At 43.0% G+C, this 15,966-nt stretch overlaps 1 protein-coding gene across 1 annotated transcript in view; it reads right to left on the reverse strand.

The window, feature by feature from the left end:
• Positions 1-15,966, reverse strand: part of mfr (ferlin family C2 domain-containing myoferlin misfire) — a 178,824-nt gene that overhangs the window by 66,764 nt on the left and 96,094 nt on the right. The window contains exons 8-17 of the mRNA XM_084580089.1: positions 15,728-15,785; positions 13,329-13,460; positions 12,737-12,799; positions 11,066-11,150; positions 10,409-10,524; positions 8,983-9,023; positions 5,926-6,112; positions 4,778-4,964; positions 4,349-4,563; positions 1,492-1,600 (exon numbers count right to left, since the gene is read on the reverse strand). Coding sequence (XP_084436215.1) covers positions 1,492-1,600; positions 4,349-4,563; positions 4,778-4,964; positions 5,926-6,112; positions 8,983-9,023; positions 10,409-10,524; positions 11,066-11,150; positions 12,737-12,799; positions 13,329-13,460; positions 15,728-15,785 — 1,193 coding nt within the window. The remainder of the gene's footprint in view (positions 1-1,491; positions 1,601-4,348; positions 4,564-4,777; positions 4,965-5,925; positions 6,113-8,982; positions 9,024-10,408; positions 10,525-11,065; positions 11,151-12,736; positions 12,800-13,328; positions 13,461-15,727; positions 15,786-15,966) is intronic.

Genomic DNA, 15,966 nt, shown 5'->3' on the forward strand with positions numbered 1-15,966 from the left:
CTTGTCAACCAAATACCAGTATTGATATAATAAATCAGCCAATGTGGGAAGGCTGGGAGGCGGCCCTGTCCAGCTCGGACCTCGAGGAAGAACGAGCCCTCGTCGAAAGAGCACGGGCTGCGGCTTTTACCAACGGTGTCCCTGGCTAGGGATCCGACAAGCCTTCCCTTAATCTAAGCCAATGTCAATAAATGTTTTCATCATCATTTGCAGGATATAAAAGGCCCAGTATCTGCTACAATTCTCCGTTGTGGCTGTAGAAAGAAGGAAAAGAAAATTCACGGTCCTGCTACTGGCTTTGCAGCTGAGCCACCTCCGCTACCTAATTAAATTAAATTAAATTGGTTCACAGGAAGGGAAAGGCGCAGTAACTGTCACACTTGCTCTGTGGACACCCGAACCGCGCCGTAAGGGAAGGGAGGAGGGTGGGAATGAAAGTGGAAAGAGAGAAAGAGGAGCCGTAGTGGAGGGCTACGGAGTAATTTCGACCACCTGGGGATCTTTAACGTGCGCTGACATCGCACAGCACACTTACCTCTTGCGGACAGAAGAGAGAAAGTAGAGAAGAAAGAAAAAGAAGAGGGAAAGAAAGACGCGCGCCGCAACAGCCGTCGTCCACTACCTACGCGGTGGCGTGTGCAATGACGACCTACATCAGATAAAAATTCGCAATTGTCCGCAGACACATATACCACGCCGTAAAGGAAGGGAGGAAAGTGGGAGTGAAAGAAGAGAGAGAGAGATAGAGGTGCCGTAGAGGAGGGCTACGATCCACCGCGCTATAATGGCTATCGCCTCATCGCCCTTTAGTGGTCCAAAGTGCCTTCTAGGAATGTTTTTTTTTATTTCTTGTCATCGTCTAAAAAACACACTAAGAGTTTGAAGTGGGTAGTGGGGAGGAGTATGGAAAATAAATGTGCCGAGAAAGGTACTGAGTGTCGCAACCAACTAAAGCATGGCGAGATTGTTAAGATATTAGGTGACAGCAGTGAAGAAGCCAGTTTAGGGAAATTTAAAATCCCTTATGCACTAAGAAAAGACAATATAACGAAAGTAAATAGCCCAGCCCTATTTGGCAAAATATTCAATCAAATAACCTTCTTTGTATAATTACAAAGGCACAGCTGCGCAAGCACGTCACTCCGTTTTTGGCGTGCTGCCTTTTTATTAGGGACACATATACTCATTAAGCTATTTATGGAATCAAAGAGGCGTCAGCAAACTTCAAAGCTGCCGACAAGCGCTGTTCTTATATTTTTACCGGAAGCCATGCAATGGTGTCAAGAAACGGGTGTATGATTAATATAACACAACAGCTGTAGCAGAATCACGAATTGGTGCCACATGAAACATTTTTTCAGCGACTCCGTGCATGTCTTCTTACTGGTGCTGAATTTCTTAATGAAGCGTACAAATAAGATTTCAGGTGAACATTCTTCAAAAGAGGTTGCGATTGGCACACAATAGTCACAACAAATTCAATTTTTTTACCTATGCTCAGCTCAAAGTAGATGGGCTTTTCTCCGATTTTTCGGTCGATCATGGATGCTTCTAGAATGGCTCCGAACAAGAGAAAGTTCTCGTTCTTGGCATAGGAAGCCTAGGAAGAAGAAAGAAGGAAATTGGTGAGGGCCTTGCTGTTTATAGGCCCCGATCAGAGCATAAAACAGAAATAACATCTCATATGTTCTTGTACAGAGAGAATTCGCACGTAGAAAGATAAACACATTCTTGAGCGGGATCTTAACACTGCATGCACAAAAACACGATTTTGTACAACTAATGATCGGATTTGTTTTCCTTGTATTTTCAGAAATCAGGAAGGAGAAAGCTCCTCAGGCGCATTAAGCAAATGTAGGAATGAAAGGTGGAAACTCCCATATTTACGAGCGAGTATTCTGCTCAATAAAGTCGACCCTAATCAATGTTGCGACTGTAATGATCTGCGTTTAAATGAAGTTATGCTCGCAACGTTTAAGGTCAGAATAAATGCTAAGCGTTGAAACATGTCTATATTTCGGAATCATGATAGGGACACACCATCACTATTACGTGTAAGAACTCGGTTGAATTATAGGCAAAATGTGAGGTATGAGACATACATTCACGAACGAAAATTGCTGAATATTTAGCAACCGAAATACAGGCGCCGCTGCTTTGGCCCCAGAAAGTTGCTCAACGTTTAATGATGATTATACTGCGCCTTTCCCTTCCTGTGAACCAATTTTTATTATTATTATTATTTAATGATGGCAATGAGACAAACATAAGCGCTTTTATGCATACATCGAAGCACAGTGCACCTTTGTGACCTTATCCGCGTTCGTCGCAGCGGAACCAACCAATATAAACGTCCATATGTGAGGCGAAGGATTAAAGTATATCCTGTGCGCTTTTGGGATATGACAATTTCTTTCATAAAAATATTGTCCAGCTTACAGTGTAGAAGCTTAAAAAGTATTTTATCAATGAAGCGATTTTGCATTGATAATATTGCCCCATTCGGTTTCACAGTTATCTTGTAGTCCATGTTGCCGATGTTTATATTCAAATATATTATACTGGAGGGGGGGGGGGGGGGGTGGAGGGAGGGTTGGAGCGCTTAATCTTCACCGTGAAGGGTTTGTGTGATAGCTGTAATGGTTCTCGTCAGGGGGTCCCCTCGCTGATCTTCACTCAAGTGCATGAAATTTGCCGCTCTCTTACCTTATTCTCTAATCTCTTAATGTAGGCATCTCGTAGCTCCCGCATACTAAATATTTAGCATACTGTCGTAGGCTGCCGCCTTATGTAAAATACAACTATATACACATAAAATGTCCTTCTTTATTCGAGCGGCACGAAAATACTTGCGTTCCATAAGGATAACGTTACTGGTTCGAGCTCCAAAGCTGTCATTTGGGTGAGAAGTCCATCAGCAACAAGCATCCAGAGCTGTTATCTCCACGAACTCTGCCATGACATGGGGTCACATGAAACGGACTAACCCGCTTAACACATCACCTACCGAAGCATGCTCAAGATCTTTCGTTCAGAACATCAAAACTGACAATGATTTTTTTTTTTGGAGAAGGGGGCCTTTAATATAATCCGTCAGAACATATTGGCGATTCAGTAACGTGGGGCAGGTTCAAAACTCCTCTCCTTCTATCGGCGCTCTTTGAGAGAAGTAAATGTAAATGAGCCGCTTCGGTATGCGCTATAAGTCCCCTTCATTGCTGGAATTAAATCCGGTTAGGTTATGACCTGACTCGTACCCCATAACGTAGGCTTAACACGTACGCATATATTAGTCTGTACTGATTCTACGTCCAGGGAGAGGGCGATGGCTGGTTTGCTGAAAGAAGATATACAGTACACAGCCAACTGCGTTGCCCAACGACCAAAAAGACGGGGTTAAGTGCTCTGGAGACTAGCTGTAGCTATTTACTTAACAAAATAGAAACACAGAGTCGTATATTCCCGAACTCTGGCGTACGCGTTCCCACACCAAAGTGCAGGCGGCGGTACTCCCCAAGATTTATGTGTGAGTGTGGTGTGAGTGTTTATATGCTCGGCCGCCACCGCTGCTGCTGCTTGCACAATTTATGTACACGTGTGTTTATGCGAGCAGTGGTGCGTGTGTGCAGACCCTAGACACTCGGGCATCACCCTCAACTCATGCGCCCGCCTCGACAGGCCAGTGTCCTGCCACCTCCTGCTGTATGCAATATGAGAGGTTCCCTTTCTCAGATCTTTCCCCGAGCCGACGTATATGTTCGTGTTCACCCGGCTGTAGCCTTTTAAATAGCTAACAAATTCAATACAAATAAATGTGTGCTTATTTGTTTACAGTGCACGCGCTAAACAAAAAATCAAAATAAATCAATATATTTAAGCAGGGATGTAAATTCTACAAAATTTATGGCTACCTAGTGTAAAGCGATCGTAAAATGGTGCTTTCTAGGCTGTTCTGGAACTTGATGTGGCGCTTTAGAGCATATTTAAAACACCAAAAACGGCGTTTTTCTTTGTAGCCCTGGCAACTTTGTGCATGTCATATGTGTTTTATTATTGTGCGATTACATAATTATTTTTACTTACATGCTCGCTCAAAGTTTTTAATATTGTGAAGCATGACCTTGTCCAAACTCTTTAGTAATATTGCGTGAGATTGTTAATCTTTTCTTTAGATTTGTACAAGAAGCTAAATTCTTTGAGCTTTTGTGATCGCTTGGATACTAATGGAGAAATCTCGCGATGAAAGGAGATTCGGAACACCACTGGCACGTAAAAACAGTAAGGAACGCGGGAAGGTGCCGCAAAAATATTTTCACAGAACGAAATTGTATTCCAAAAAGTGACGCACCTCGTTTACTGGAGGGGTGGGTTCGAGCTCGACGCTCGACTGCGTCATGTCGAGCGCGTCGAAGATCTCCGTGCGCACAGCGATGAGCAGTCGTCCGCGGTACATGACCCCTTCACCCAATCCGTCGTTCAGCGGTGCGTGCTCTTCGAAGAGAGACTTCTCGCGCGTTGATCCGTACAGGTAGATGAAGGATGGGCCAAACGTCGGAAGAAAACCTGGGCCGTAACAAAATAAAATAATGTAAGCTCTGACAATTTTCGGATTCTTTTCATATTATTTGAGGACAGCACACGAGGTTCTTTTTTGCTCCGCTTCTCATTTCCACTCCTCTTACTCCCAATGCGCCAGTGAGATGCCCCTACAGACTGAGGAAAGTTGCCCCTCCTCCCGTTTTATAATAACGTAACCCAACCAAACCCTGAATCGCACCTTTGTCGCCTTCGTTGGCGATCTTTGACATCTCCAAGAAGTGCGTTGCTACCACGGTATCGTTGACGGCGTCGTTGTCCCTCAGCTGGATCTTGATTCTCTGGCAGAGCGGCGGGAACATCTCCGTGAAGACCAGCTGCTCGTTCCACACGGGCGAGCAGCACGATTTCTTGACAGTTGTGCGACCCTGTAAAGCGTGCTTACTTACACTAATAGTCTTAGAGGGGAGAAGCCGAACTTCTGCTTGCTAATGACGGTTTTTCCGTTTGCGTATGCCCGCGATTGATTTCTCAACATTGCTTCATGGATCAAAATGTCTTCTAAACATTGCGAGGTTGTTGTTTCTAGCACGTGGTATACATTCTTCCAGCTTACAAAATGTGCATCTAGAGTCGCAAAGCTCCTCTTTTGATCGATAATGGCAGTGAGGTAAAAGAGGCTACAAACAAACATCAAAAAGCTCCAGACCATTTGCGCTGCCAGAGCGATGTTGCATTTTCTGTTTCATCATTGTCTGAAGTAGAGACAACTTACACCTGTTCGCAGTAAACGCAAACACAATGAACTTGTCACTTTTCTGGGAGGACAAGTGGTTACTGATATTTCGTTTGCAAACAAATGTTCTCGTCATCCACTGATGTGACAGATGTGGACAAGCAATCTGCGCCTATTATAAGCAGTTAGTTTACGTCCTTGAAAAATAGCTCTTGCTGCCATGTGTAACCTATGTAGTTATGTGCTATTACTTGCATTTGTGGCACCCTGTAAACAAACAGAAACACCACAATACCATCTCTTCCTGATCTAAAGTGGGAACAGCTGCAACACGAAACCCACCTTTCCCTATGTTAACCTACTCTCAAGCTCACGTTAGCCACGCATGTTCTCTTCCTGAAAAAGAAAGAGTCAGCCAACCCTGATCTTCAAGGAGAGGGACACGTCCGAGCAGCCGGGCGTCACGCACGCACATTTCTCCTGGCTCCCACCAGAGAAGGAGGGTGCGAAATACAACCTAGGTTACCAACAACGAGGAATACGTGACCGAGAACTCTACATGCGTTTTCTAGATTCAATCCTTCTCTGGCAGAATACTTCTGGACCTGTCCTAAATGTTAGCGAGCCTAATTGCCGAGAATACTACCACTCACGGTGAGTCCAGCGAAGGAGACCTGCACGTAGGGGTCTATGAGTTCTCTCGTCTCGCCCGAGAACGCTCGCTTTACGTTGGCGACGAGGCCGGAGTTGACTCGGGGCAAACCGTCAGCCCTGTAGATGCGCACGATGAAGCGAGCGTGCTGGCGCTCGGCAGGCACGCCGTCCGGTAGAAGCAGGTTGCTGAATGTTGGAGGACAGTCGAGTCGGCACTTTAGGCGAAGACTAAAGAACGACTCTCCAAACAGCGCAACACACGTGGTTTTTTGCAGGACTCGAGATGCACAGAAATTTCCGAAAGCTGACCTCTTTATTTGGTAGAACGTATAACAAGAGGTGTAATCAAGATTGTCTGAAAATATAGAGAACAAAATGATTTTTTTCGTGAAGAAAGTATTTGCTCTGCTAATCTGAGTCACAGGCGGTAGTTGCATTTTTTTTTACAGCAGTTTCTGCAGTCATACACCGTTCTAGGTGCTTTTGTATCCTCCAGTAGCGTACACATGTAAAATGTAAGTTATTTTTCAAATAAAAGCATAATGCACTATTTTATACAGTCATAAAAGAACCTCATCTTGTAAAAAGTCCTTTTCTTTTGATATAACATAAAATATTAGAATACGTAAATGTGCTCTACACAATCGCAGCTTACAAATTGCTGGATTTATTATTTTCTTTCTCAATCATTATGCACTCCATAGGGTGTGCGGCATATCATTGTTTTGCATGGGATGACACTCATGAGAGCTCAAGAATGGTAAAATGCAGCCTAAAAACGCAGGACGGGCTGTTGACTCTACTGTAAACTTTAATAGATAATACCTGCTTTAGCAGAGGGTGTTACAGTATGAACAACTTGTACAATGTTCAGCGAAAAAAATCTTGAAGGTGTTTGAAGAGAATTAAGAAAGGCTTATTTTCGCATGAAGAGGAAGTCTATATTACGAAAGACTTGATGCTTTTATCGCAGTTTCGCCCCGATCATTAGCACAACTTTGGAGAACATTATGATTCTATTTAACTTTTACTTTCTTCGCAGAAGAAATCAACATCTCTTCAAAGTTCGCTTAGAGAGCATGCGCGCTGCAGCAATAAGAACTGAATAGAGTTAAATTAAATATAGTGTTGTTTTATGTCGGTCTTAATACAACAATATTGCTCAGGAGCTATTCCACCTTGGATTAGGAGCAACAATTACAGACAGCTTGAGAAGCAGACATTTAAAGTGTTAACAATAGCGGTGAATCAAAGCAGTAGATTTCATGTGAATGTTAGATAATTTAAGTTAGTGTTTCGTTTACGTCAGTATCTGTGGCTTTTGATCGCGCCAAAGCGACTCAGGCTATGAAAGACGCCGTAGTGGAGTACTCCGGAAATTTCGATCACCTGGGGTTCTTTAACGTGCACTGACATCGCACAGCACACGGGCGCCTTGCTTTTCGCCTCCGTCGAAAAGCGGCCGCCGAAGCCGGGATTCAATCCCGCTTCCTTGGGAACAGTAGTCGAGCGCCGTAACCACTGCGCCACCCCCGCGGTGCTCAGTCAATAAATGATATAATATTTTATGCCTTGTATCTGCCAAAAAGGTACTGATTATTTTAAACAACCTTCCGAAATGAAGCTTCCGGGAATGGCCTTTTCCAGCAGAGAGCGTTACCGCGCTTTGTTTCCATATTCAAAACAGAACCTAAATAACCGCTAAAAGCGGTAAGGTGAGACCGGCTTCACACTGAGCTAGCATCCGGTGAGGGCACCTAATACTATTCCTGTGTGCGTAACGTCGCTGGAGATGTAGAGCATACAATAAAACTAGAAGAGACAAGATGCGAGGCCTGAAGAGATACCGAGGATGCATTAGCCCGAAGTTTAAGAAGCATTTTGGGATGGGGAAAAGAAACATAACCCCTCTGAATAGATTACTGGTAAGGCCCTCATTCTTAGCAACAAAAAACTTTCCCAGCGGTGTATTTTGCACCACAATACATGGTATCCGTCAGCTTGACTTATGTGCACGTGGAGGAGAGCTTTTCATAGCTGTTTACGAGTCAGCATACAATAGATACTAGATACGAACAGGATATTTAAACAAATCTTCGGTCCAAGATTTTTTGCGAAGAAATATACGACTGCTCATGCTTGAGAAAGTCGAGAATAAAAAAAAAACGAACGAGATTAAAAATATTTCTGGGCGGCTCATAGTGTTTCATTCGTTTCTTACGTCTCCTGTCCCTATCAGAATTGCACAGTTTTTCTTCGAATTCATCCAGCTGTCCCTCATGGAGGTCCTGCTAAATTGGAAAACAGAAAAAGCCTGACCTTGCAATTTTGAAAAAGAAGCATTTTACGCGTGCAATATGCGATGGAACCTGATAAGCAAGTAAACTGATTTTCAGTCACTTCGGCCCATTGTTTTCTGCTGCGTGAATTGTTCGTGCCTAGAAATAAATGGATACCGTGTGAACATAGGGAGCTGATTTTAAGAAACTAAGTACTCTGTACACCTAAGAGGTGCTCAAAGGGACCTCATTCTATCAAAAGGATTTCCCCAGCTCCTTTTTTGCCATGTTTAAGCCGAAGCCTCACACAGACGTATTGACAAAATATCCAACGTGCCGGTTACAACGGCAATGTGCAAAATTAAATATGCCACTTCTGATGATGCTGCTGCTGCTGCTGCTGCTGCTGCTGCTGCTGCTGCTGCTGCTGCTGCTGCTGCTGCTGCTGCTGCTGCTGCTGCTGCTGCTGCTGCTGCTGCTGCTGCTGATGATGATGATGATGATGATGATGACATCAGACAAAATGGCACATACCCACGCCGGAAGATTGGCCAGGGTGCATTGTAGGTTGTGAATACATATGTTCAAGGACTGGAGTATTCAGATAAATATGGGTGTTTAACTAGAATTTGGAAAAATAAAAAGGAAAAAAAAAAGGTAATGAAATCGTACCTAGCATAGGAATCTACCTGTTGAAATTATGTAATCATGAATAGAATCGCTCACTGGTTTTAAGGCATATCCCTTGACGCTTTCCCCGAAGCATATTAAGCTTACCCTTCAATGTCGTCGTCATCTGTATCCTTTTTGGGTGCTGGCTGAGGAAAAAGCAAAACATCGCTATCAAGGCAATCTAAGTGCGTGTTTCTCAAACGCATTGTTCTAGTGTTATTACGAAGAGATGAACTTGAAAAAATATGATTGCGCAGTAAATCCAAATGTGGCCATAATCCATCAGAATCCATTTCCAATTTCATTCGACCGTCGTCGACACACGGCAGCTTCAGATGAAAGTAGCCAGCTGCCAGTGACAGACATTAAAACTTAAAGCGGGTCCAGCACCCGCTAACCATGCATTGCGTTACGCGGGTAGTTTTGAGGTGGGGTCGCCAATGGTTCAAATGCCCTGTCACTTTCCGCAGCCTCTTGAAAGCCGCTGGCTTCGTCAGCCAACAACCGGAGACAAAATAAATCTCAATTGAAAAATGAAAAATGAAATGCATGTGCGCATAGCATGCCCATTGGTTATCTCTTCTATAAATATAATCAGTTGCAACATGTATGTCTGGTTTTCGGCTTTTACCAATGATAGCGCAAACATTTCGAGACTGCGAGTAATACAAGTACTATAATAATTGTTGTGGCATATGTTTTAATTTAAATTGTCACCGCAAAGATTTTAGGACACTTTGGCGACTAAAGGGATGAAAGGAGAAAGCCTGAGTGCTGCATTCTGCTACGCAACTGTTGCGCATGTAGCTATGAATGCTGCTACGAGTAAAACAACCGACTACTTTTCCACATTCTCCGAGTGTATTTATTCAGTGAATTCTAGCTGGCAGCGACGAGATCGCGCTCGTTGTATCTTCGCGGTTGTTCTATGTTTACCGTTGTGCGGTTGATTTTACCGGGTGCGCGGCATTAATCAGTAAGCATATAATTAATTGAGCAACTTACACTGATTATGAATTATTACTAATTAGTAATTGCTTAGCAATTAGTGACACGTAACCATAATTCAATGATTGGTACCTAATTACTTAATTTGTTATTAATTAGTCATTGATCATTGATTGACATATGGTCATACAAGGCGCGCATTCGCGCATACTGTGGTGGAGATCCGGGATTGGTCAAGACCTTCATGACGTCATCTCATCTCGACCAATCAGAACGCTGCAAAAGCGTGACACTTTTGCTGACGACATCAATGAGGCAATAAAGGTTTTCGCCTTAATACATTAGCACAATATTAAAAGACACCACATTAGAAAGGAAAAAGAAAGCATCAATAAGCTTTTTATTCAATCTCTGTAATTAGACCAGTTTGCTCAGTTACATATTCAATAACAATAATAATCTACCGCAAGAAATTATTATAGCATCCTTTAACGCATTTGCAAAATACATATTATCGCGAAGTTATTTCTTTATTCTCGCAAAGTTCTGTAATTTGCTGGCAATTCATAGGAAGCGTTCTTACTTTTATGGTGTCACCTTTACCAACAACGGATATGTCACATTTGATATAACCCTTGGGGCCCGCCGTCATGTCGTCGGGATCCGTGAGGACAGCCCACTTGTGAAAGAATTGGTGCTCTGAAAAGCATTTGTTAGGTGCAAATCAAATCTGTTTGAATGCCTCATCCAAAGCACCAGCACTAAAAGAAATCACATTAGTCACCACCAGCACTGCGGTTGTCGAAAAACTACTTTATTTTATTAACTGAACGTCAGCCTAGGTAGCAAGAAAAAACAGTCATGGCATATTGTTTCGTTCCAGTAAGTGAAATGGGATGTGTGGCAGGTAATATTGCGAGTGGTCAATGCTTTTTTTTTTTTGTGACCCCTGTTTGCGATGATGTATTGTTTCTCCAATCACACCACTTGGAACTATCAAAATAACTGTGCTGTGCTTTCATTTATTGTTCATGGTGAGCTGGCGCCCCAAAAACAGACGTGCGAATTTGCATAAGGACTCACAGGCGTTAGTATGATATTGCGTGCTGATTTCTGCAACATTTCCTAATTTGTTTTAGGAACTAGCGAACGAGTGCTCGAGAGAGCATTCACTATACTCTAAAATTACCAAAACTGTTATACGTGATTTTCAAGTATTTAATGAGCATGCAGTACTCACCCGGTTGGTTGAAGACGGTTCCAACATCAAGCTTGAAAGTGCCAATCACTTTTCCAGAGCGTATTATGTTCCTGTTGTGTAACGCCTGCAAGAAGCAACTCAACTGATTAGTAGCGAACACATCAGCATAGGCAACTTTCGACACGGCCCCAACTATCTTGTTCTAGTAGTATGCGACACGAGAGGAAATAAAAGGAGTTCGTTCAAGATGAGTCCTACCCGGAGGACCGTATCTAAATCTCCTGTAAATATCCATGTATAGCATAGTGGAACCTATACTGTTTTATTTTCCGACTTAGTGCGATCTTCAACGAGAGCAGTCCCGATCGAGGCAGTCGCTACCCAGAGCCGCACGTGAAGACAACCGCGCTGAAGTATCATAGATGCAGTTCACTTGAAGGAAAGCTCATCATCCGCTATAAGGATGCCAAAACGTTACATAGGCTTAATGAAAGCAGTGACCGACAGGTGCAAGGAATGAGCTCTTTTCATGGCATTTGTTATCCACTATACACTTTACGTATAATCGATCCGGAGACTAACAGTTGAAAGCAACCTAAACTACGAAAATACTTGAAGGCTTAATTTAGAAATGAGCAAGGGAAAAAGACGCGCTCAATAATCAATTTCACAACAATCGTCCAACATCCGTGCAATGTTTCTAAAAATCTTGCGAATATTGAAAGGCCCGCGCGTTTTACAGTGATCTTTCAAATTTCGAAATACGCAGATTTGCGCAACAAGAGTAGCACCGCAGCAAGGGTCATCTCCTTTCGATTATTCCACTGCAGCCTCTCAGCACTCACCCCGACCGAATCTTTCTTTATTTGCCATATTATACGCCTCGATGATTGTGTGCCATCAAACCATCCCTGCTCCTGCGTGACTGTGAGGTTGCATATCTGGATATCACATAGTAACACGTGCGTTCTGGTTTTGGTGTTTTATTGTTTTCTGTTTCCTTATATAAGCGTTCTTCCTGTGATTAAACTATAGCTGAGAGTCAGCGCTTGTTCCTGTGATTTCTTCCTTTCTTCCCTATTTGTTCGCGCTGTTTTTTTGGAAAGTGTATTATAGTTGAAAGCGCTAAGGTTAGCCACAACTTCAGCGTGCTATTGCAGAGTACGAGTGCCTGGCGCAAGCGGGAAGCTAAGAGTATGAATAAAGCGATGCAGCGGAAGATCTATAAGAGCCTGCAGAACTGCACTGTGTCTCATTACACTAAAGAAAAAAAAATTAACACGCAGGCAGTCAAGAATTTGTACGGTCCTCCTCCCGATGATAGCAATCAAAATAAAGGGCAAACCAAGACACGAATCGCACTTTTCCTTCTGAAAAAGGTTTCTTCTCGAGAACCCAGTTAGGGATTTGTAGCCTACTCAATCGTGAAAAGCTACCTCTATTGCTATTGCACTTCATGTAGTCGAGTGAAGAGATACAGAAAAAACTTATTGGATGGAACGCTTAAACAATAGCATAAAGTAGACTGCTGCAGCCTGTCACTGAACGTCTTGAAAGCGGAGGAGAAAGGCAAAGGTTCGTAACGGGCGATAATTGAAAATGAACAGGAACGTTACAGTATGTAACAAATAATTAGCTGTCACAGTCTGTATACGCACGCATTACGTAGAAAAGTACAAGTTGCGTTAGGTCAAGCTGGAGGCGACTCACCGTAAGCGTGACGATCTTGTCGAACAGCATTGATGGTGCCATGTGAAAATCGAAGACAAAATACTGAGGAGAAAACAAATGATGTAAAAATATTGATTAGTTATAGCATTACATGAAGATGAATGCTTCATCTAGCCTAAATATGATAAGCGCTAAGGCCGACTTCAATGTTGCAGAGTTACAGCAGCACCAATTTTGCTGCCTAAAGCTACGACTGTCTTGATGAGTGGTCAAACGGGAAATAGTTCTGCGAACATGCGGCCTTAAAAAAAAAAAAAAAAAAAAGGAGAGTAGAACAGAGGTCCCCGTGGTTACACAATCAGCTACCTATGCCCCTAGAGGAATCTCTGGCGGCAGCGGAAGCCACTGGGGTCTCGCAATATGTACTCCACCTAGTGTTTGTGAGGGGAAGGGCACTAAGCTTGACCCCAAAGCAACCTCCATGTACCTCTATCTTTTTAATAAATGTTTTAACCACCAGTACCGCAGTGGTTAAGCTATATATGGAGGTCGACGAACATCGAAATAAGCGTTCTTACCTTGAGCATTCCTTCCTTCTCTTAAGAAAATATTGATTAGACAGATCGCTTACCTCGTTGTAGTAAGGGCAGTTAGTGGATTCCTTCACGGAGGTGTACTTCTTCTGATCGCCAACTTGCACACATATAACGGGGTCCATGTTGAGTCCAGCCAAGTGACGGCCTTCAATTATCGTCACGCATACCTAAATTTAAAGCAGAATGCGAATGTAGAACTCTTCGCGCCAAAGCAAACGTGACTAAATTTTTCAGTTCACATTTATTCTGTGTTAATTGTTCGCCAGTCGGTTATCATGCGTAGCGCCACCGTGGTTGAAATTTTGAGTAACTTATAAAACCTTATTTCATACAACGGGACACCTTTATTTGGAAGGGTTTCATCTGACAGCCGAAACATGCTTCCATTTCTAACCTGGGGGAACAAAGGTCCGAATCGGATTTAATGAGTTACTCTTAGAAGAGAGTGCATTGGATTTTAGTTTACATACAATGTTTATTAAGGACATAGCTCCACATTCTAAACTTTAAATCGTGACGACAAAGGCTGTTTGTTTGAATACGACTCATAGTTTAAGGACGTCCGGTTACAAGAGGCATTCAAAGATGGCGCTAGATACGAAAAATACGCAAGGCGAATGAATCCAGGCACTCTACAAGTATGGAGTGAAGCTAACCCTCAAAAGGAGCATGCAAAGAGGGCCGTCCCGAGGGGGTGGCCGAAGTATGTTCGAGTGATGAAGTCACAGAAGCTTCATCCATATACCTCTCTCTTCATCGTCTACAAAACGCCGCTGAGCAAAACAGGGCCACACAATTACAAGGCAAATATTCTATCAAAGGATATCTTCACGTAATTAAGCCGAGCACTTCCATGTGTGTATTTCTACTGCTTAGACATGGTCGCTTACTTCACCGATTCAAGTTAGGTAGGCAATCTTAAGAGATATGGTATAATGTACATAGCATAGGGGACCAAATTACTTTGTACAAGCGAAGGGTAGCCAAGTGCATAGCTTTCTTGTAGGCCCGTAGTTTCAGACGGTACTTGCGGATATGAAAGTTGAGTGCCCTGATGTGTGCTAGAGATGTAAAGGCGATTATTCTTCCACGTCGTATTTGTGTCAAAAAATTGCAAGGCCCGCATTACAGAGACTCTTATCCACGAGAGTAGGTATCCGCAATAATTAGTCGTTTCCTAAAGTTTTTAAGACGAAAGCCTTCCTAGGCTTATGGTGAATAGCTCTTGTCGGTGAGACGTGTCCACGAGATTCTGCGAGATGTGTCAGCAAAACGTCACAATAGGTTCTGACGTCAACATAATATTCCAGGTAAGGACATTAAAATAGTTTCTTCCGACGAAGCCAAAGAAAAGAAAGTAGTGAAATCATAACGAGTACACAAACACGCAAGGTAAAGGAAAAAGAGGCGAGTCAGACAGAAGACGAAGAAAAGAAGAATGGAGAAAGGCTTTCGCCATTAACCTATCAAGCGAAGCAAAGTGCAATACTGTAATTTTATTCATTCGGCTTTTTATAAACTATCGACAATGAAAACGTATAGTATACATCGTCATCCATCATCCTCAGCCTGACTATATCCACTGCAGGGCGAAGGCCTGTCCCATATTCCTTCAATTAACCCGGTCCTGAGCCAGCTGCATCCACTTGACTCATGATAACTTCTTACCCTCATCCGCCCACCCAATTTTCTACCGCCCCCTGCTACGCTTTGCTTCTCTTGGAATCCAGTTTGTTACCCTCAGCGACCATCGGTTATCCTTTCTTCGCACTAAATTTCCTACCCATGCCCATTTCTTCTTCTTGATTTCCACTAGAATGTCAGTGACTTGAGTTATTGCTGTGATCCACTCTGTACGTTTTCTATCTCTTAACGTTATCCCTACCATTTTTCTTTGCACGGCCCTCTGCGTTCTCCTCAACTTAAGTGGAACCCTCTTTGTTAGCTTCCACGTTTCAGCCCCATAGGCAAGTACAGGTAAGATGCAACTATTGTTTACTTTCCTCTTGAGCGATATAGATATAGTATTATGCTGCTTGTAATATCGGGAACGATGTTTAGTATAGATGACTAACATTGAGCTATTTAGTTCCAGATGATAATGTTTCAGCTGATTCACACTACCATCTAAAGCGGAATTTGCTAACGATCCAGATTACTCTGATTTGATTGTCTGAAAGAAGTAAATGCCTCTGAACAATCGCGCCTAACACAAGCGCGAAAATAATGTTATCTGGCTATAACTTTTGAAAGTGTTTTAAACAAAGCTATACATTACTGGGTCGGGATTTCCAGCATTCTAATTTTCAGATTCACACACAAAGAAAAAAAAAGCCATCAAGAACTTTATCTGAATTTTCTTCGGAGATTCCCGGATAAATTCATTAACACAGATAACACAAGTAACTGTCAATCGCTACAAAACACTTCTCACCTGAAAATCTTGAGCCTTTAAAGCCGAGGTCGCGGTGATGTCTTGTCTTAACTTTGGCCTGAGAATAAGAAGGGCGGAGTTACGGTCCTATATTGGCATATCAATTCAAAAGCAAGGCGCCCGTGTGCTGTGCGATGTCAGTGCACGTTAAAGAACCCCAGGTGGTCGAAATTTCCGGAGCCCTCCACTACGGCGTCTCTCATAGACTGAGTCACTTTGGGACGTTAAACCCCACAAAC

This window comes from Amblyomma maculatum, chromosome 9 (genome assembly GCF_055883805.1).
Source record: "Amblyomma maculatum isolate TAMU_Amacu chromosome 9, ASM5588380v1, whole genome shotgun sequence".
In the NCBI taxonomy this organism is placed as follows: Eukaryota; Metazoa; Arthropoda; class Arachnida; order Ixodida; family Ixodidae; genus Amblyomma; species Amblyomma maculatum.